The sequence below is a fragment of the Anolis carolinensis genome, chromosome 3, assembly GCF_035594765.1.
Source record: "Anolis carolinensis isolate JA03-04 chromosome 3, rAnoCar3.1.pri, whole genome shotgun sequence".
Classification (NCBI taxonomy): Eukaryota; Metazoa; Chordata; class Lepidosauria; order Squamata; family Dactyloidae; genus Anolis; species Anolis carolinensis.
The window spans coordinates 72,355,765-72,379,817 of NC_085843.1; the positions used below are offsets into that span (position 1 = coordinate 72,355,765).

Genomic DNA, 24,053 nt, shown 5'->3' on the forward strand with positions numbered 1-24,053 from the left:
GGCCACATGACCTTGGAGTTGTCACTGTCTACAGAGTCAGACACGACTAGACTTAATGTCAGGGGAAAACCTTTACCTTTACTTTACCTATTACTTAAAATTATTTGGAGTACTTGGTAATCTATTGTCAGGTATTCCATATTTCATATTGTTATGAACTGTGTTTGCATATACATTTTGGCATTTCTCTCTGCTCCACAAGAATTTCTACTCCTGTAAATAATAATTCAACATTTTAACTCATCATTTGAACTCTCTGAACTTAACAGAGACTAAATACTGTGTAAGAATCTTGTTTTGTGAAGATTTAGCATGTACAAGTTGAATATTCCTTATCCAAAAACCTATGACCAATGTTTGGAATTTTGGATTTTTGGGGGATTTTGGAATACCTATATTTGCATATACTGATATAATGTGACATTCTGGCTATGGGACCCAAGTCTAAATAAGAAATTTAATTATGTTTCATACATACATTGTACACATAGCCTGAGGGTAATTGTATGCAATATTATTGGTAATATTAGGCGTGAAACAAAAGTTTGTGTACACTAAACCATCGAAAGAAAAGATGTTACTCTCTCAGTCACCTATGTGGACCTTTTTTATTTTGGACTATTCCGGATGTCAGAATTCCAGGAAAAGAAGGTTTGTAGATACAAAGCTAAGGAAAAGAAGACGCCGTCACCTAGTAGAGAGAATAAGTAAAAATGACTAAAAAGAAGAAAAACAAACTCTATAAAGTAACTGTGTATGAGATGGAAGTCTCTATTTTTTTTTCTTTATTTTTTTTTCTTGTAGTCTATTCCCTTCCCTTCACCTCTTTCCTTGGAAATCATTGTTCTCACACTTTCACTGTAAGCCTTTTAGTTGAAAATCTAATAAAAATTATTTTTAAAAAAAGAATTCCAGGAAAAGAATACAAAAAGCTTGTATGAATGTATTTGTTCTTCTTTCTAGAGCATTCCAGTTTGTTCTGTTTGATTTTTTTAAAGTCCCCACTAGTATTCAAGACACAGACTGCAAGGATAAAACAGGGGCTCATGTGTAACTGTTACTCTGTCACATAATTCTAATGTGAGGTTTAATACCTGAGTAGAACAGTTTTACCACTGGGAAGGTGAGGTAGTCACCTCACGTATTAGATTTTGAGTATCCTGAAATGATGGTATACTGTTATTTACATGGTTATTTTCAAATTTTTACTGGTTGGGGGGAGGGTTGCAAAATGTATTGGATCAACCCAAGGATTATATTCTTTAAATGGAAAATAAGCTTACCATCATTCTAAAATATACCCACTCGATGAATCAAGAGAAGAAGCGTTGCAGTATTCTTGACCTTCAAATGTTAACATTCTCTTTGCACATACCCTCTTAAAATGCTTTCATTTTTACACAGCCACCAAGTGCTATAACCTTCCCTGGGGAGAGGATCTGAGCAAAACGATCATATCAGCTGAAAGCTGGCAGGTGCCGTCATTGTGCAGCCTCATGGAAATCAACTCAGCATCGCTGAACTCCAAAATGTGTCATTTCACATAAGGTAACTTCTACACAAAATTGATCCATTAGTTCTCACTCCACAATTGTCCCCCCTCCCCTTTTCTAGTGCTTTCAACAAAAAGAATGGCTAAAACATCGAGACACATACTGTAAATCTTTTTCATTGTGACAATACAGAATACTTTTTGTGATATTTGAGCTCAAAGCTAAATTATGACAAGTTACCATTAAAACTCACTGGGAACCAAGATTAATACACCAGGCTTTACAAAATGGTCATGTTTAATTTTGAAAGTCACATATATTAAAACACGGGGAAATGACAATGAATTATTATTCAGAAAAAACAGTAACAATAAATGCTAAACTACATGTTGCAGTAAATGTACAGTCTGCATATCTACTTTAATTTTTAAATAGGCAGCTTGGAAAAGTAGGGGTTGATCTTGATAGAGTGGTGGTTTAAAAAAAATTACATATCAATTGCCTGGAAAGGAACTTGCTACGGATGCTAATAGAAGCCTGTTTCCCAGTACAAATAACCACTGGAAAAGGAATCAAGTTTATAATGAATAAAGATATCAACTTCAATCCTGCCATGTTTTCAATTTGGATAAGCCCATCCAACTGTCTGTTTGTGGATTTTGCTTTGTTTTCAGTTTTTGTGTTTGAGAGAAAAAAAGGAGACATAGAAACTAAAAAGTAAGTGGAATGTGCTCATTTCCATGTTCTTTCTAAGAGTCTGTAAATCCTCCAGAGCGACTCTAAGGACCTCATCTAAGGTCCCTGATGAAGGGGAGAGTGGGGAAACCCATAGGGTAGCAAAGTAAATCATGAAGTAGTGGGACGAATCTGGCACCCAGTGCCCTGCATCACCCACACCACCTGCTTGCCTGCATTGTCCCCATGATTCTCTACCTGATCATGGGTAGTCTCCTGTGTTGAGGTTTACCCATCCTACCACGCTTTCTCGACGCAGCCAACACGGAGCCCCACCGGAATGGATCCGGTGGGCTCAGTGCCGGCTGCATTGAGGAAGTGTCATAGGCCGGGGAATTTATCTAATGTGATGAGTTTTTAAAGCCATTTTAATGTATTAGCTGTGTTTTAATTCTGTTTTTACCATACTTGTTATTTAATTGTTTTTAAACTTTTGTATTGCTGTTTTTAAATTGTTTAATGTGGAAAGATGTTAGCCGCCTTGAGTCCCCATGGGGAGAAAGATAGGATATAAATAAAGATGATGATGATGATAATCTGCCAGAAATTGAACCATCAGAGTTCAAGCCTCCACTAGCCTGCTTCATATTTAAAAAATAGGCCACCAAAGACTATGCCAGATGATTTCCTATTCTGCTACCAATCCAATAATTTTCTCTGTCTCTAGTAGCAGTTTGGCCTGAAAGAAGAATCTGGGTGGTCATTCTGGTATAACCACATCAATTCAACACACCAATCTTGGCTAATTTGAATGAAAAAAAAACCCCAATAAATAACAATAAGGAATTTCAGACAGGACTGAGAAAGATTCCTGTTTGAAAACTTGGACAGCCATTGCCTGTTAGAGTTGGTATTACTAGAATAGATAGACCAAAGGTTTGACTTACTATAAGAAACATACATATTTGCAGCCTCAAGGACCAGTTTCATATAATCTACAACCCGCTTAATCACTGGCAAAACCTTCTTGCCAACCATCTGAACTGTTCTGACCATCCTTTGGTTAGTATTGCCCTCCACGGCCCAAATCACCAACATCTGATTTTCACATTGCCCCCGTGCCCACTGCTTTGGCAGACCAAGTATGCACCAAAACCTACACACTGTTGAACATGCAGAGACATAATACATTCCTTATTTAAAAGTAAAACAGAACTTTGTGGGGCTTGTCTCCCTCAATCACACAGCCAAGTGGAGATGGAACCAATTTGAAAAGCCCGAATAAACTAAACCTACAATGGCATTAAAATTCTGAGACACAATTAGTTAATTTTGTCTCATCGATCAAGCAGTGAACAGTATTCAGATTTATAGCTCTTTGGAGGCAGAAAGCTCATTTGAAAGCAGAGAAGCTAGTCCAATGGGGACTAGTGACAATGGGATTAAGTAACGAGCTAGCAACAACTACAAGGGTCTAGTTATTGCCAAAAACCACACAGAAAGACGGTATCTTACATTTATACTATCTGATTATACTCGTTATTTTAAATCTCTGTAACTATTTTAGGTCATAAACCCATGTGTGGATGCTCCAAATTAGTTCCTGTAAAATCAAGAGAATTTCTTCAAGATGAAATGTAAAAGCTCTTGAATTTCAGTCAAAGGGCCTGAAATTCTTACTGCATCTCATTTTCACTAAATATATTATCTTAAATGATAATATGTTAATTTTATCATTTGGTAAGTTCTTTGGAAGTCAAAAGCAAATACCACATCAATATATTCAGATATCTTCCAAACCATGCAACTTTATCTGGGGTGGGGAATCAGCAGCTCTCCAGATCTTGTTGAATTAGTGTTTAGAACTATAATGTAATGTCAAAGGAACTGAGTGGGACAAGGATTTGCTAATATTTTAGGTATCTGACAATACACCTTATTTAAACTGTTCTGATTGCGTCTTTTAATCATGATTGGTGTTTTTCAACAAAAGGATGGGATGTAAATCTTGCACATAAATAATGATGTTATACTGCCTTAAACATACTTGATCTGGCCTTGGAGGTTATGCAGTTTCAGACCTAGCTGTTGCATGGATGGAAAACCATTAGGAAATACCAGAATTCTCCAGAGGTCAATTCAAATTACACAAATATAGCATTGTTATTCCACATTAACTGCCATGGTTCCATCCTATGGAATCCTGGAATGTGTAGTTCACTGAGGCACTAGAACACTCTGGCTGAGAATTCTAAGTTCCTTTCCCGGTGGTGTAGTGGGTTAAAGCCTTGTGACTTGAAGGTTGGGTTGCTGACCTTCAGTCTGCTAGGTTCGAATCCAACCCGGGGAGAGCGTGGATGAGCTCCCTCTATCAGCTCCAGCTCCATGCGGGGACATGAGAGAAGCCTCCCATAAGGATGGTAAAAACATCAAAACATCCAGGCATCCCCTGGGCAGCGTCCTTGCAGATGGCCAATTCTCTCACACCAGAAGTGACTTGCAGTTTCTCAAGTGGCTCCTGACACGGAAACCCCCCCCCCCCCTACAAATCCCAGGATTCCATAAGATGGAACTATGGCAGTTCAACATGAATAATAGTGTTATAGTTTGGTACTGTGAATGGCCCCCCGGTAGAGCTAGGAAAGAATCCTGCTTAAACCTTGGAGCTGGCATCCAGAGTTCACATTATTGGCTAAACCAATTTCCAGATTCTCTGAAAGGCTGTTTCCTAAGTTTCTGTATTAATAGCAAGATTATGTGGTTAACAACTAAACTTCATTTTGAGTTTTAAACTATTAAAGTAATAGCTATTCTAAAACCCAGGAATCCAGAATGAAAAGATGGATAGAATAACCTTCATAAGCATACAAGTACCTAAGTAATTGGCACTGAATTAAATTAAACTGAAATGCATGTAAAGGTAACTGACATTTAACAAGAATAACAATTTTGATTACATTGTCACTTACACAATAGGCAATTCTAAAAGCAAAAGAAAGAAGGAAAAACACTTTTTAGCTGCATCCAAGTTACTACATTTAATTGAAAAATATCAGTAACAAAAAGAGTACCATTCATGTGTGCGTGTGCCTTTAAATTGTCTGTCAACTTATGGTGACCCCACAGTTTTCCTATGCACATAACTTTTTATTATTAAAGATTTAAGAAGCACTAATAATATAGCAAATTCATGACTATATTTACAGACAGATATTTACAATAGGACCCCATGCATGTATTCTCAGGATGGAGCTATACTGCCATATAATCCAGTTCAATGCAGTTAACTGGCAATCTAGATGGGGCTTCAGAAGTAAGTCACATCAATCCAGTTTATTCATGGCTAAACATGTTCCCATTACCCAAACTTTCTTTGGCTGAAACATATATAGGATGTCTCTATTAAATTGTTAATATAGTAGGCAAAGAGTATGTCTCTTCATTAATGTAAGTTCATGCATGTTACGATCACTTATTTCCTCACTGCTAGATTTAAATAGCCACAGAATTAGTGATGGGTTTCACAGATAACAGGTTTTGATTTAATGCTATTTGAATTATTTCTACTTTGCATGCTTTTACTCACATTAACTCAAAGCGAGGCCTGTAATCTAATAAACTCAATCAATATGGCTGGAGCACTTGCTACACACAAACTGCCTGTCATACCAGATAAGTCATTTCACTAGGAAGAAGCTAAAGAATTAGTTAAGTGTTGAAGGGGTTTGCTACAGCAGAAGGGCAATGCTACAGCAGAAGGGCAATGCTAAAGGCCAGCAGAACAATGGATCATGAGTATACTTTGGCATGAGAGTAGACCTATTTCTGCTAGTCAAATAATTGGAAGTGAAACAGCCTTGGTCTCCTTAGTGGATGATCTGTGCCGGGAACTGGACAGGGGAAGTGTGTCCCTGTTGGTTCTGCTGGACCTCTAAGCAGCCCACAATACTGTAAACCACAATATCCTTCTGAGACGCCTTGCGGGAATGTGACTTGGGGGCACTGTTCTGCAATGGCTCCGGTCCTTCCTGGAGGGTCACTCTCAAAAGGTGTTGTTGGAGGACACACCTGCTCAGCCCCGCAACCATTGTCCTGTGGGGTCCCACAGGATTCAGTAGTGTCCCCTATGTTGTTTAACATCTACATGAAGCTGTTGGGAGAGATCATCCGGAGTTTTGAAGTTCAATGCCATCTGTATGCAGATGACATCCAACTCTATCATTCCTTTTCACCTGCTACTAAGGAGGCTGTTCATGTCCTGAACCAATCCTTGGCCACTGTGACGGTGTGGATGAGGGCGAACAAATTGAAATTGAATCCAGACATGACGGAGGTCCTCCTAGTCAGTCATAAGGCCGAACAAGGCATAGGATTACAGCATGTGTTGAATGAAGTTATACTCCCTCTGAAGACACAGGTTCACACAGTTTGCTACCGAGTCCAATTCAAAGTGCTGGTCTTGGCCTATAAAGCAAACTAAGTACTGATAGGATGAAACAGTCATAAGATTAAGAGTGTTTTAAACTGAGTCTTGTATGCCACAAATGTACATTCTTTATAGAGAAGAAAGAAGTGTTTTCAGTCATGAAAATTCACCAGATAAACTTGGACAATTTGCACACTCTCAGCCTAAAAAGGAGGCATAGGCATAAGAGAACCCTGTAATAGGTTGCCTTAAATCAAATTCAACTTTAAAAGGCATGTTATTAACATTAGAAGTTTTGACTTTATTTGTAAGATTGAGAGGATGTTTGGCCACATTTAATTTTATAGTGGGAGAAACCACCTATTATGAACAAATTTGACTAAGGAATCAAAAACATTTGTAAGAGCTACTGGTGTAGATTGTTTTGTAAGAGCAGTGTTGGACTTTTGGATAAACCTGACTGACCACTGGTTTGGTGGAAAGGACTACGGGGATCCATAAAAGTCCATGAGTAGATGGGAGATGAAGACAATACTAGCCTGTGTGAAGAAGACAGAAGACAAAAAGAAAAAGTGAATGGATAACAGCAGGCTATTTACTTAAATAATTAAAACCATACATTTTGAATAAGTTATATGCAGGTGTCATGCCTTCATCTGAGATGACAGCAGTGTTTGCTGGGCATTTAATGCCCAGCAAAGAGACAATCTGAAGACATCTGCAGCTGAGACCCAGTTGTCCTTGTTCAGCAGTTAGTTTCTGTAGAAAAGATGAGTCACATATCTAGTTCTGATGCTAGAAACATTAGATACTCCCTCATCGTGGAAAATGGTGTTGTAAGCCCCTATTTATTATTCCACACTCTGACTTATGACATCATGTAAATAAAGGCTTCATCTGAAGAAGTCCTTCGGAGATTGAAGAATTGAGGAATAAAGGTGAGCACTGAGAAGTCTAAGTCATCACACAAGTCAAACAAACATAAAATAGATAACAAGCCTATGAGCACAGATTTGTGAGTGAACCAGGATAGAACCTGGTAGGGAACTTGTTTGGGGAAGCGATCAAACTTGGTAGGGTAAAGGACCAAAGTGAGGACTAATGGAAAGTTCAGTGGTTGACAATTGGGCCAAAATGAGGTACAGTCATGCTAAAGTAAAAGTAGTCTGAATCAAGGGAGAAGCTGTAGAGTTATTGACATTGTACAAGGAGAGACAAGAAGAGTAAGCATTACCAGGGCATTATGACCTTATTATTTACCAATTTGGGCTTTCTACTAATAGTGACAATTACCTGAAATGCAAGGAAATTTTTCAACACAAAGTTTTTACATGGTGCTTACTTGGTGACTTTCCATTATGAGTTAATGACTGCTGCTTCATTACTAGTTAATATATATTTAATATCTTCCCACTGTATGCTATATGTTATTATATGCTGCCAAAACTCCTGTAAATTGCAAGAGATCAGATTGCTCAGACTGAATACTGATATCTAGATGGCCACTATCTTGTTCTTAAATGAACTGCCATCTTTAATTCATAATGCTCCATTCTTGCATCCAAAATAGTGCGTTTCTCCTTCACGGTTAAGACCGATAGGTATTAGAACATTGGCCATTCAACATTCTAGGTATCACATTAAAACTGTAATGGCATTTTGTTTAAGAGTGTTTTAGAAACAACATCTAATATATTACCATATTTTGTTTCATGAAATTACTTCTTTTAACTTTCAATTATCATGTTTTAAATTCTGTTTTTCTTTCCAAAAGATGACATCACATTAATCACACCATCCTATGCCACATTACAATTATATAATTCATTTACAAGCAATCGAAAAGACACAATTGATATGCAGAAACATAATTTTAACTTCTTGTTCTATGATACTGCTTTGCCTATGTCTGCATACAACAAACAGGAATTCAAGCATGCTTTTCAAAAAACTGGAAGAGATCAGAATCTTTCTTTCTGCCTTCAAGTCAAGAGATCATGGATGATTGATGCAACTGGAGATTGGTAAGGAAACCAACACAAGAATGTAGCTATTCTATGTTTTCAGAAGCACTGGAAACCAACCTTGATATTTCATTTTTCATGCTGTTGAATCTCTGACTAAGACAGGTATAGGAAAAAGTCTGCTGGGTATAGCTGAAATCTTCTAATCCACCACAACCGCCTACAAAACAACTAAATCCTCCAGGTACTTATTAATATCCATTAAACCCCAGAAAATATTTTCACTAGGCTGAAATAAAGCACAAAATAAAAGTTGGAACAAACACGATCTGAGGCTCTACCAACAACATGTCTTGTTAATGCTTTGCAGCATTTGAAACTAAATTGTTGACACTCATAACAAGCTACACATAAAGATAAAAGATTACTACTTGTTCAGTGCCAATCCTTGGGTAATACAACTGGCAAGAATCAAAATCCAGGTTTCCTAAGACCAGCCTTGGGCACATAAATTGCATGATACACACATATAGAAAAATGCAATGCTAATTTTTGGAATACAAGCTTGCATTGTTTCCTTAAATCCATTCTAAATATAACAAATCCAACATTTTGGCAAAGGCTCCTCAAAATCTACAATTTTTTAAATGGGTCTTAATTTTTCCCTAATTTATATAACCCTTTAATCCTAAACAGACCAAAAACCAAATCCCCATGAATAATGAACTGATCTTAGTCCAGGAGCATTGTAGTGGCTGAAAAGGCTAAAAATGACTCTAGATCAGTGGTTCTCAACCTGTGGGTCCCCAGATGTTTTGTCCTTTAGCTCTCAGAAATCCTAACAGCTGGTAAACCGGCTGGGATTTCTGGGAGCTATAGGCCAAAACACTTGAGGACCCATAGGTTGAAAACCACTGCTGTAGATTGTATGAATACTTAGCAAATGACACCTGTCATTCTGAGCATGAAGTCTAGCACATGTTCATTTGATTCATATGGAACAAAAGAAAGCTCCAGTCAATGAGTTCTTGGCTTCCTTAGGCTTGTCAAAACGCCACTAGATCTCAGAATAATGGAAGACACATCCTGTTTGTTCCTCTAGACTAAGTACACGATTCTTCCTCAGTTGTTTTATAGAACCCATGATATCTGTGTTCAAGAGTGTCAGATTTTTCACAACATGCAAGTTATAATACTAACCTACTGGGAAAACACAACTATTGCATCTGGTCACATATCTAGTCATGTAGCATTTATTGATGAGCTAAGTTGCATATGAATGCTATGTGTCCCACCTGACTAGCACTAATACTGTACAACAAGTATTATGTATGTTACTCCCTCTACAAATACAAAAATCAGACACACACACTCTATACAGGCTATTCATGAAGATGTCAGCATGCTACCCTCACCTCCTCCATCATTTCTGTCCACAATTATTGACCGCATGGCGGCTTCTCATACATAGAGGAGACTAATTTTCAGACAGACTCCAAATATGGAGAGCAACAACAGGGGAGAGTCATGCAGTGCATTGTTCTTCACATGTTTATTTTAAATAATTTAGATAATATGTGAACAGAATTGTATTTAGATTAACACACAAAAATACACTACCATGTAATATTTCCTCACATGTAATACTTAATAATGTGAAGACAGAATTGCCTGTAATTTTTAGAAAAAGACTAGCACACTCTTGGTCAAGGATTATATTAATATGAACAGAATTCCTGATTACACTTACCTAAGCACCTATAGGGAACTACAATGTGGGGGTGACTCCTGCATTGTTTCCATCCACGTTTGCACCAATTTTGTATTGTTACAGGCTGGTTGGCTTCAACAACATTGGTAATTTGCAGTTCAGGGTAAACCTGTTATTGAAAACACAAAGAATACAGTGAATTGAAATAAAGATATATTACATAATATAATTATAGGTGTCTCTGAACACTTACTAACATTTAAACATATCAATCAATCATTTACAACACAGGCCAAAATCTTTTATCTCTTCACAGTAGCATAAATATGGGCCAGCAGAATTACACTACATAAGCCTTGTATTGAATATCATTATAGTGCAACATTTGTGGATAAATAAATGGTCAATGCTCATGGTTTACAACCCACTGTGCAACTTCAGAAAACAAGAGGCAATGAACATTCACATGTTACTGTTTGTACTTTAACAGAATACATTACAAACAATATATTGTGCATGTGGTATTGCATTAAAATACATAAAATATTATGTGAATGCCTCTTACTTCTATTGCACAGCTCCAGTTATGCACAATCATCTACACCAGGCATGGGCAAACTTGGGCCCTGCAGGTGTTTTGGACTTCAACTTCCACAATTCCTAACAGCCTATTGGCTATTAGGAATTGTAGGAGTTGAAGTCCAAAACACCTGGAGGGCCAAAGTTTGCCCATGCCTGATGTACATGCATAACTCAAACTACAATAGTCTATACGCATAGCTCCACCATAATCTGGATATGACTATTATGTATTGTCCAAAAAGTCACTCTGGAGGAGTGGACATGATATGCTTCGCAGATGTCAGTAGCAGGTTGCCAGCCATTATAAATAGTATTCTGTGGACTTCTGATTGACTCAATCTCAATTCTCCATGCATCCGAAAACTCCTGGAAACTCAACAAGTGTTCACAAACCATCACAAATTATACATCTTCCACTTCTTATTAAATGAAGAACAACCACAGTTCTCATGTCCAACAAATACAACTGACTCAACAATATTGATTCCTTTCTCCCTCACTATCAGATAGGTTCTTATCCACTCACCTGTCACTCAAATGCATCAAAATCATTAGCAAACAAGTAACAGAAACACTTCATATTCCTCTTTCCTTCATATGTTGTTCAATGAGAAGGATCCTGTACCCCATATGAAAAGCCACAGGACTACCACAAGCCAAGTGAATAAGGTAGGGAGGTTTATATTACATATCAATTTGTTTTACTGAGAAACTTTAAATATCAAAATAATTCCTGTAAAAAATTTCCACAGAGTTCATGCACAAGATCTTTTGTTTAAAAATTATCAAGAATTATTTTCTTAATCATATAGTATCATTGTACTTGACTGCTTTGAACATGTTGATGGCAGTGAAACAGACCTTGAAAGGCTGTGGAAGTGTGCTGGAGCTTGCATTTACTAGTTTGCGGATGCCCCAAAAGAACTAAAATAGCTACTATTAGCTGCAAATCCTTAAACTACTTAGGTTTCACACACTGAAAATATACCTTGCACATCTTTAACTTCTAAAAGAGAAGGTAATCACTGTGCTTTTGATAAGACGGTTCCCCAGAAAACCTTGGCCTCAGCTATGACCTAAAATCTTGTCCTTGCATTCTACCACTGTTTCTTACCCAAAGCTATAATGCTCTACTTTGTAGTGCTCTCTATCCCTAATTTTTCCCATCTGACATCTGCACTTTATCCATCAACCCTCTTCTCACAACTGGTTTGCATTAGCCCATTTGTCTGAGCTCAGAAACTGTTTACTATTTCAGGTCATGGATTGTTTGATGGTTGTTTTATACTGTGTCATGTCGTTGTTGTTTTATATTGCTTTATGATGCTGTTTATGAATTTTAATATGTTACATTTTAACTATGTTGCTTGGGCTTCTCCCCGTGTAAGCCATCCCAAGTCCCTTTGGGGAGATGGAGGCAGGATGCAAAAATAAAGTTATTACTATATTATTATAACCATCCCATTTTCGTTATTTCAAATATCCAATTTTTTGTTCATTTTCCAAATGCAACAATGCACCATCAATTGTGACAAAACATCCAGTACAGCAGGACACTGGCATAGTGCCATTATATTGCCAGCCTTTATAAAGTACTCATGTAGAAGATTAAGTATATCTTATATTTATAAACATATGGTTCCTAATTAGAATATTTGATTTTGGCTTAGAATTTAAACTACATTTTTTAAAAAAACCATTAACTGAAAACAAATTGAAAAATAAACCAAAAAAAGCCCATCCATCTGTAAATAACTTCTCCTGCCATCTCTAATCAGTGACCAGAGATACAATGTTATTAAATGTTTAAACAATGTTGCAGGACTGAGCTGTCCTAAGCTGCTGAATTAAGGTGACATTAGCTTTGTAGGCAATGAACGGATTGTACTGAGGCTCCTAAGCAGGTACGCGCAGGAATGAGTCGTGTTTTTAACAAAAGTCCAGTGTGTGTATATGTTTGTGTATGTGGAATTCCCCATTCCTGCCTTAAAAGCATTAATCACCCTGAAGTAATGTTTATCCTTTCACAGTTAATTAATAGAAATGACGAGGAACTGATTGTCTTCCAAATTAGAGCCACAGCACACATTACAAAAATGACCTCATTCTTACAAGTGATTTCCACCATAGATGTAAAACTATTTACACTGTGTGCTAAACAAAGCCTGGAAACAGAAAACTGACAATACAATGTAAAGGGTTTTTAAAGACATATTGTCCTAAACAGGCTGGGACAAAGCAACATGAAAAACAACCTTCTTCCAAACAGTATGATTTGCCACACTAGCCCTTCTCCAAGCTTCCTCAATGAATGAAATGAAGAAAATGCCAGCCAAAGGAAAGGACATTTTAACAGTTGCACTCCAGCTATGGATGTTTTATGGGTTGTGAAGCTGGCACTGTTATAGATGTTTTCTTGACACCACATGGAAACCTCTCTCTTCAATCCAGACTTTCAAAATTATTAAAGTAGTCGGACAACTTGGTTTTACAGTACATGGCCCAAAAGTCAATTGTTAGACCAGTAAAAGAAGATGTTGTGTATCAACAGAACTCAAGTTACACAAGTTACCAAGTTGCCACTGATTAAATGGGTTTCATTTTAGAATTCTGGCAGATCTGTTTTTTTGTTTTACTTTATGGTGCTTTTGATTTTATGTCCTATTTCGTATTAGTTTTTATGTTTACTGTCAACTTGCAAGGCATAGCATATGGATAGTGTAGATCAAAAGGGAGAGCTTGAACAATTTGCTCCAGAATGAATATTTTTGCTAGGCTCTCTGCAGCAGCTCTAAGGTCTGCCCTAAATTCAGGGTTTGGTATTTGTTTGTGTGTGTGTGTGTGTCTCCAAGATGCCTATCAATGTTTGGAGATTCTATGAATTTATTTGGGGTTAATTAATCCATAGAGACATTATGATCTTGCTTAATTGAGATACAACTCAGCTCTCCAGTTCCAAATATCTTTTGTTAGTTTTAAACATACATTCTTGCAGAGATATAATAATTTAAATCAAAGAGTCAGAGAAGCCCTTGTAAGATTACCTATCTGAAAACAAATCCCTATAGACTATTCCCACACAGCTTCTGGCACTCTTCATTTATATCAGCATGAATCAGAAAGGTGTATAAGGCAACACTGCTGAAGCCCAGGGGTCTGTGGCAGCAGGCTTTAATTTTCAACAAGAAGCTTTAGCTGTCAGATTTAAAAGCTGTGGAATATCCCTGAGATAACCTGGCACACATTCTACCACCTCCTGAGCCTTGGCAATTATTTTACCAAGCATCTGTAGGTGGTGTGTTTACAGAATTCTGTCCAACACTTGGAATCGTAAGATAGACAACTAGCTTGTCATAAGTTAATGCAGATGTAAAACTTTGAATTCTCTCCCCATAGTTCAGGGAGAAGCTTTAGGGATCACTATGCTGGCCTACTCTCCATCTGGTATGCAATTTCTCCTGGTTAACATTGGCCTCAATATTAAGTATTGTTAAAAATGTGAGGGTCTGTGCGAAGGAACTGCTTCATGTTTTTTGTGGAGAAAATTCCCTTTGTTACTGACTCAATGAAAAACTGATGTTACTGAGTATAAACAGGCTACAACATGCACAGGGCCATAAGAGAGCTTTAGATCTAGAGGTTTTGGATATCATCCCAACAACAAAAACCATTTTTGGTGTCTTGGTTCCTGGGGTTATTTGGGATGCTGCTTCAGAAAACTGCATTGGATAAACGGCATCAGCCCAAGTTTCTTAGATATGGTTATTATGATTTTCTATGGACAAGCAGATGAAGACTGGTATATGGCATATGTTCTGTGTCTCAAAAACAAGAAAATAGAAAAGGCACCTTCTTCCACATGTAGTGAAATTGTAGAAAGGCGAAAAATGTCTGGAGAGAAATTTATGAAGCAATCCAAAAGATATTGGAGATAAAATTACAATTTAATTCAGAATATTAGGAATGATACACATAAAACCTGATAAAAATAAAAACATTCTCTTCAATTACATGACAACAGCAGCCAGAATAGTCTACGTTTGACATTGGAGAACTACAGAAATCCCAACAATAAAGGAATGGCTAATTAAGATGGTGGAAATCACGAGTATGGACCAACTAACACAACAATTAACTTATTGACAAAGCATCACTAAAAAAGATACAGACTGGTCACCATTGATTAAATATATGGAACAAGAAAAAATGAAGATGTTGGTATGGACTTATGAAGAGAAGGAATAACTCCCTTTGGACCATAGGAAGGAGGAGGAAGTAGATATAAGAAACTAGTGGACATTTCAGAATTTAATACCATGATGAAGAAGACTGGGAGCCAACCAAATACCCCCCCTTTCTCTTTTTTGCTGCCCCCCCTTTTCCCTACTTTCCTTCACTATCCTGCCACCCCCTTCATCCCCCCATTCCTGCCTATCTCTTTCCATTTTATTATGATACTGAGAAAACTTAATAAAAATCATTAAAAAGAACTAGAACATAGAGGAAAACTGGTGCAATTTTTGGAATCAACAGGTCAAATATACACAGAAACAGGTCTAACATTTGAATATGTGTTGGTCAATGTAATGGGCTGAGTAGATGTGATGTAACCTATATGTGTGAGTCATAAAGACCATGAAGAAGATAGCACTGTGAAGACATGATGTTGAAGCCCAATTCCCCAAAGTGTTGGGAGAAAAACAGAGTGGTGTACTGATTACAATGTTGGAATAGCAGACCAAGGTCCGAATTCCCATTCAGCCACAGAAACCCGTGGGATGACCTCAGCCAAATTATACTCTGCCTCAGAGGAAGACACTGGCAAATACCCTGTGAACAAATCTTGCCAGGAAAATATCCTCATCTTGGAAAGTCCTTGAAGGAACACAGCAACATATAAATAAAATAATTTATTGATTAAAGAAATACTGATTTCAAAATAATAATAAAAATAAAATAATTAGAACCAACCAAAAGTTGACAATATCAGATATCAGAAGTCAAACCAGGAAATCCTCTTTATTAATATTTCCTACAGAATGTATTATTTGATTTACACTGATTAGCTGAACTTAATATATTAACTCCCCGAGCTAATCTTATTCAAATCATATTTTGTAGCTAGGAACTGGCTCGCTTTATGAGTATTGTATAACAGCAGTACATTCATCTTTCAACAAATGCTCTTTGGTTCTGTAAACAACATCTCATACAGAAAGCAGCTGTATATCAAACACACCATGTCTATTTGGGAGTTTGTGATGGATTAATATATGTTTCCACTATCATCCATCCTCATGAAATCCAAACATGTCTTCACAAAATCACCATTAAAGCTGATATTTAAAAATTACTAACCGTGACTATTTCAGTCTGTCTGACTTAATCGATGCATCATGAGATCATGTTGTTTTGCTGTTTCTATAGCTTTGGTTACCTCACCCGGTTCTATTTACCTCATTAATGCAGGTGAATAGTGTGCATTTACTCATTTCTGAATAGAAGTCTTTGCCTACACACAGCAGGTGAACCCAGAGAGAGGGTGTCTATTATTCACCGCTAAAAGATATTGTGCAGCTGTTCTGTCTTTTCATTTTGCTTTAATAGATTTTTTTTTGTTAAAAAAAGACAAAAGAAACAAATGAAAAATATATGAGAGCTACAAATTCAGGACAACAATATCTTGGCCTTCCATAAATGTCATTAAAAGAGGCACTGCAGTTATACAGTAAATCCTAATCTAGAATAGGTGTGAGAATTGTACATATTGTAGTCAATTCAGGATCCAGGGTGGATGACCACTAACCATCCAAAATGAATAGTACCCCCTAAAAAAACTGGCCAGGCCAACATTTTTCAACTGAAAAATGACTTCCTGTCATTCAAAATATACTTTGAAAACTTTACAATGCTGTTTCAGGGAGTCACTATAAAACAGCAAGAAGTCATAAAAAAGCAGTACTTTAACTGCTGGGGCTCAATGCTATGGAATCATGGATGTTGTAGTTTGCTGGGGCACCAGAACTCATGAGCAGACAAGTTAAAGTTTTTATTAAACAATACTTCTCAGGATGCCATAGCATTGATCTTCAAGCAGAGAGGAATTTGGACAATTTAAGTTCTGCAGAACTAGTGTCAGTTCAACTGGCCCTTGGCCATATTTGTGAGCTAGGACTTCTTTTCTATACAGCAACCTATCTAGACAATAATGTTGGTTTTGACATTTTCCCCGACTTTCTCTTGTCAGAACACACACACTTTAAAAAAAACCCACATCCTTTTATGTCTTCATCAATCACAGTTCAGCAATTTGTTTATACACCATTCAACATAATGTCTAATATAAAAAGAAACAAACCATAACTCACATCAGTACATAAATAGCCTCTAGATACTTCCAAATAATGTAATTTTTAACTTGGTCCAATACCAGAGTCTGCTTTCAACAAATGTTGCATAATGACAAGAGCAAGCAAGGAATATAAAGAACCCTTCTGTTCTATTTTATTTCAATGACTAGATTCCTAATTACTTTTGACATGGCACAGAAATAAGGCTTTGTGCACAGAAAACAGTTTTGAATTTCTCAACGAAGAGTATCTCCAAATAAGGGTTTGAATGAGAAATCACTCTGCCTTCTTCATGGAATTTTACTAGGGGAGGCTGTTTACTGGTATCTTCTTCCATTTGTAACTTTCCTGTGCTTTCTGCCACTTTTTCTATCTTTTTTGTCACTAAAGAAAAAAATATTAACAATGGAAAAACTCCTTCACTGCCTCCTGACTCGTACTGACACTCTGGCACTGTTTGGAAGTACAGAATCTAATACCAGTAGCATGAGTTCTGTACTAGAAAATAGAATTTCCCATGTGAAAATGTATAAAGGGCTGCACAAAGGACAAGTCATTTAAGAGTTTGTCAAGTCACTTGGTGTTAGTCAAGGAAGACTATCAATTGTTGAGTATTTTTATAATTCTCAAAAGAGCAGTGAAGACTCGAATGTGTTTTTGTTAAAACTGAAGGCTGCAGTAGTCTGAAATCAACATTACAAACTTTGCTAAAGATGCAGAACAGAATGAATGTCTCTAAATCTCTAAATCTACTCATAAAATATACGTGCCATGAGTTCTGCAGTCTACATAATGATTATTTTTAATGAACTGCAATTGTAATTTTAAGTTACTCTGTTGGATATAATTAATAAAGACACATTCCTAAGATATTATTGTTATTTTTGATACTACTATGTTAGAATTTTCATAATGTAAAGATTCTATATTGAAGAATAAACTAGGACAGTGCCTGCGTGGATTTTCAATACAATGCTGTCTTAATGATGGCCAATGAGACCTCAACACCACCACTCCTCAAGATAGTACCTCCAGAAATTGTCTGGACCAACAGCTCAGCTACAATCCATATCAGATGGCTGCCATGTTACAGCTATGATAGTACTACGTGAGGACAAGTCTTAGTTGGTCTAGCATTGCATTGTGTGACCTGTAACATAATATGTGTCCTGTTCCCAACAGCACTCACATTGCTGGAGACTCTATAAGCCATTAAATGGAATGGAAGCCAGGGCCATTCTGTTGGGAGAAGCAAGTGGTGCAGCAAAAATAAGTAATATTTTAATTGCTGAACAAGTCATGTGTCTCTGGTTCAAAAGGTTGTAACGAAGCAATGATGGCTCATGTTTCTGTCCTAGAAATTACAGTGAGACAGAATGGAGCCAAAAGCACTGAGTAATAAATGAACCATACCATGGAAACTGATGGAAAAGAAACTAGTCAGAATGAATTAGTGATGCAAACAAGGATGACCAATAAGAAAATTAACCTACTAAAAACATCAGCTGTATTAGTTACAACTATACAGAACGTTAAGGAAAATATCAGACCCACTAATATTTAAGCACATATGTTTGATACCTAACCAACACCATTATATATCTAAAAAGCAACGTATTTTACAAAGTATATATACTGTTTTCTTTATTGATCTATCAGGGATGCTAATGGATAACATGTGAACTCTTGAATTTTAATTTAGAATCATAGAATCATAGAATAGTAGAGTTGGAAGAGACCACATGGGCCATCCAGTCCAACCCCCTGCTAAGAAGCAGGAAATCGCATTCAAAGCACCCCCGACAGATGGCCATTCAGCCTCTGCTTAAAAGCCTCCAAAGAAGGAGCCTCTACCACGGCCCCGGGGAGAGAGTTCCACTGTCGAACAGTTCTCACAGTGAGGAAGTTCTTCCTGATGTTCAGGTGGAATCTCCTTTCCTGTAGTTTGAAGCCATTGTTCCGTGTCCTAGTCTGCAGGGCAGCAGAAAACAAGCTTGCTCCCTCCTCCCGATGACTTCCCTTCACGTATTTGTACATAGCTATCATGTCTCCTCTCAGCCTTCTCTTCTGCAGGCTAAACATGCCCAGCTCTTTAAGCCGCTCCTCATAGGGCTTGTTCTCCAGACCCTTAATCATTTTAGTCGCCCTCCTCTGGACGCTTTCCAGCTTGTCAACATCTCCCTTCAACTGTGGTGCCCAAAATTGGACACAGTATTCCAGGTGTGGTCTGACCAAGGCAGAATAGAGGGGGAGCATAACTTCCCTGGATCTAGACGCTATTCCCCTATTGATGCAGGCCAAAATCCCATTGGCTTTTTTAGCAGCCGCATCACATTGTTGGCTCATGTTTAACTTGTTGTCCACGAGGACTCCAAGGTCTTTTTCGCACACACTGCTGTCAAGCCAGGCGTCCCCCATTCTGTATCTTTGATTTCCATTTTTTCTGCCGAAGTGAAGTATCTTGCATTTGTCCCTGTTGAACTTCATTTTGTTAGTTTCGGCCCATCTCTCTAGTCTGTCAAGATCGTTTTGAATTCTGCTCCTGTCTTCTGGAGTGTTAGCTATCCCTCCCAGTTTTGTGTCGTCTGCAAACTTGATGATCGTGCCTTCTAACCCTTCGTCTAAGTCATTAATAAAGATGTTGAACAGAACCGGGCCCAGGACGGAGCCCTGTGGCACTCCACTTGTCACTTCTTTCCATGATGAAGACGACGCATTGGTGAGCACCCTTTGGGTTCGTTCGCTTAGCCAATTACAGATCCACCTAACCGTAGTTTTGTCTAGCCCACATTTTACTAGTTTCCTTGCCAGAAGGTCGTGGGGGACTTTGTCGAAGGCCTTACTGAAATCCAGGTAGGCTACATCCACAGCATTCCCTGTATCGACCCAACTCGTAACTCTATCGAAAAAAGAGATCAGATTAGTCTGGCATGACTTGTTTTTGGTAAATCCGTGTTGACTATTAGCAATGACCGCATTTGTTTCTAAGTGTTCGCAGACCACTTCCTTAATGATCTTTTCCAGAATTTTGCCTGGTATTGATGTGAGGCTGACCGGACGGTAATTGTTTGGGTCGTTCTTTTTTCCCTTCTTGAAGATAGGGACCACATTCGCCCTCCTCCAATCTGCTGGGACTTCTCCCATTCTCCAAGAACTCTCGAAGATAATTGCCAGTGGTTCTGAAATAACTTCTGCTAGTTCCTTCAGTACTCTTGGATGTAGCTGATCTGGCCCTGGGGACTTGAATTCGTTTAGAGTGGCCAGGTGTTCCTGGACAACTTGTTTCCCTATTTGGGGTTGGATTTCCCCCAATCCTTCGTCCATTCCATGTTGCTGAGGTTGAAGATGGCTTTCTTTTTGTGAGAAGACCGAGGCAAAGAAGGCATTAAGCAGTTCTGCCTTTTCCCTATCCCCTGTCACCATCACCCCATCTTCTCCTTGCAGTGGCCCTATCGCCTCCTTTTTCTTCCTTTTTCTACCAACGTAAGCAAAAAAGCCTTTTTTGTTGTTTTTTATGTCCCTGGCAAGCCTGAGCTCATTTTGCGCTTTAGCCTTGCGAACCTTTTCCCTACAGGTGTTGGCTATACGTTTGAATTCTTCTTTGGTGATTTCTCCCCTTTTCCACTTCTTGTGCATGTCACTTTTGAGCTTTAGCTCAGTTAGAAGTTCTTTGGACATCCATTCTGGCTTCTTTGCACTTGTCTTATTTTTCTTCTTTGTTGGCACTGTTTGCATTTGCGCCTTGAGTATTTCACTTTTGAAAAACTCCCATCCATCCTTAACTCCCTTGTTTTTTAATATCGGCGTCCATGGAATGCCGCTCAGTAAATCCTTCATTTTTTGGAAGTCAGCTCTCTTAAAGTCCAGAATGCGTGTTTGACTTGTCTTAGTTTCAGCATTCCTTTGTATTGCAAACTGCAGGAGCACATGGTCACTTGCCCCTAAGGATCCAACCACTTCAACTGTATTGATCAGGTCTTCCACATTTGTTAAGATTAGATCAAGAGTTGCTGATCCCCTTGTTGCCTCTTCTACCTATTGGACCATAAAATTATCTGCAAGGCAAGTGAGGAATTTGTTGGACTTTGTACTCTTGGCTGAGTTTGTTTTCCAGCAGATATCGGGATAATTGAAATCGCCCATGACTACTATATCTCTTCTTTGTGCCTGTTTGGTCAGCTGTTGACAGAAGGCTTCATCAAGTCCTTCATCCTGACTCGGAGGTCTGTAGTAGACACCCACGACAAGATCTTTTTGAGTCCCGGTTCCCTTGATTCTTATCCAGATGCTTTCAAGCTGGTTTCCCGGATTACAGTCTTGCATTTCTTCTGCAAAGTAACTGTTTTTGACATATAAAGCTACTCCCCCTCCTCTCCCCTTTGTTCTATTTCTGTGAAAGAGGTTATAGCCCTCAATGGTTAAATTCCAGTGATGGGAGTCATCCCACCAGGTTTCAGTGATGCCTATGACATCGTATGTGTGGTGCTGTGCTAGGAGTTGGAGTTCGTCTTGCTTATTTCCCATGCTCTGAGCATTAGTGTAAAGACATGTAAGTCCCTGTGACCTCCCCTCGAACTGTTTATTTGGGATTATTGTGCTCTCTGTACTTGGTCCTTGCTGTGTTTGTGCAGCCCTCCGTTTAGCCTTTTGGCGGTTCCCTGTGGTCGTGGGTAATATAGTGTTCGCCAGGCTGTTGTTCCCCTCCCCCAGTGGATCTAGTTTAAAGTGCGCCTGATGAGGTTTGTGAGTCTGTGTGCAAAAAGATGTTTTCCTACTTGTGTGAGATGCACCCCATCGCTTGCCAGTAGTCCATCCTCTTGGAAGAGTAGACCATGGTCAAGGAAGCCAAAATGCTCCTCTTGACATCATTTTCTGAGCCAGTTATTGAGCTGTACTATTTTTCCGGCCCTTGTAGAGCCGTGTCCTACAATGGGGAGGAGGGATGAAAAGATCACATGTACATTATACAGCTTTAGCTTTGTTCCCAGAGCTCGAAAATCATTTGTGATCTTTTGAAAAGTATGCCTAGCAGTGTCATTGGTACCTACATGAATCAACATAAGGTGGGGAGGGTGATGGGGCTTTAGGAGCCTACTGAGCCTCTGAGTGATATGGTGTATTTTTGCCCCCGGGAGGCAGCATGTTTCTCGAGCCATTCCATCCGGTCTGGAAATGATGGCTTCCGTTCCTCTAAGGAGGGAGTCACCTACTACCAAGACCTGTTTCCTTTGAGGATTGACAGGGTCCCTTTTGTGCAAGACAGTGTGTATGTCCCCTGAAGAGTGTTCCTGTTGAAGTGAATCATGTAGGTGTAAAGTGTTGTCCTCCTCCTCAACATCCCCAGTGCATTCATCAATGACAATCCATTGAGATACATCCGAGAGCCCATTACTCTCCCAAGGATGTTCCTGTTGCTCCTGGTCTATGATTGGGGATGGAGCATTTGCATGATTACATAAGTGTGACTGTGGTGATGCACTGTCCCCGTCAGGGCTATCCCCTGTGTATTGATCCAGGGTGGTCCACTGAGTGGTATCTAAGAAACTGTGGTCCTCCACAAGATGTGTTTCCTGATTGTATGTTAATGATGTAAGAATTTCAAATCTGTTGTGTAAATGCAGCTGAGCAGAGGAGTTCTGCGGAGGCTGCCTGGTCCTGTATCTCCTTCTATGGGTGACCTCCTTCCAAGCCTGAGGGTTGTCTACCTTTGAGTTGATCTCCCTATAAGGTTCCTGATCATAGTCTTGGTGGTGTTGGTGTGATGCAGGCTGCAGATCTACAGCAGCGTGTTGTGCAGTGTCCAAGAAGAGCTCGAGTGCCTGAATGTCCTTAAGGGTCTTAATACGGTGCTCGAGCTGTTGGATCCTCTGCTCCATCAGAGTCATCTGTTTGCATTTGGAGCAGATGTAGTTGTCTAGTTTTTGTGTGAAAAAGCGGAACATGCCACAGCTGGTGCATGTGATGGGAATGTTTTGCTTTTGTTGCATCTCTTGGTGAGCGTGGTGGCCAAGTGGGATCTTTGTACAGTTAAGTAATATGCACGCACTTTATGTGCAGACTGCAACAAACCACGTCTTTGTGTATTTGTTTATGTTGCTTTGTTTCCTGTATGTACTGCAAAGGATAGTTAGTAAAGGTGCCTTTTTCTTTGACTTTGACCACAGGAGCCAAGCCCACACTCAGTTTAAAAACACCTCCTTTCCTTTGTAAAGCCAACTAAGAGGCATTTTTCTATTCTTTTTCCTTCTTTCAGTACTGAAACATGCATACATACATACAGAATTTATGATTTTAAAAACTGTTTTCTTACATTTATAATAATAATAACAATAACTTAATTTTTCTATCCCGCCTTCATGTCCCCGAAGAGACTTGGGTGGCTCACATGAGGACAAGCCCAACTACACAAATTAAAACACAGAACAATCAATTAAAACAGGGGTCCTCAAACTTTTAAAGTGGAGGGCCAGTTCATGGTCCCTTAGATTGTTGAGGGGCCAAATTGTCAATTGGGAAAAAAATCGAACAAATTCCTATGCAAACTGCACATGTCTTATTTGTAGTGCAAAAAACCCCCCAACAACAATCATTTATTTATTTATTTATTTGCTACATTTATCCTACACCCACTCTCACCCCCCCCCCCAGGGGACTCAGACCGGCTTACAAGTTGTATGTACATACAATATATTATATTATTAGCATAGCACAATATTAGCATTATATATTACTATATTGTACCATACCACTATACCATATTATTATTAGTAATATTACATTTAATATATAATTAATATTATTATATTATACAACTTTGTATTATTATTATTAGCCACCATGAGTCCCCTACTG

General features: G+C 38.5%; 1 protein-coding gene across 4 annotated transcripts in view; it reads right to left on the reverse strand.

Annotated features, from left to right (window-relative positions):
* app (amyloid beta precursor protein) overlaps nucleotides 1-24,053 on the reverse strand; it is a 230,683-nt gene that overhangs the window by 104,677 nt on the left and 101,953 nt on the right. For all 4 annotated transcript variants that reach the window (XM_062975031.1, XM_062975033.1, XM_062975030.1 and 1 more), the window contains exon 3: nucleotides 10,309-10,438. In XM_062975031.1, the coding sequence (XP_062831101.1) occupies nucleotides 10,309-10,438 (130 nt within the window). The remainder of the gene's footprint in view (nucleotides 1-10,308; nucleotides 10,439-24,053) is intronic.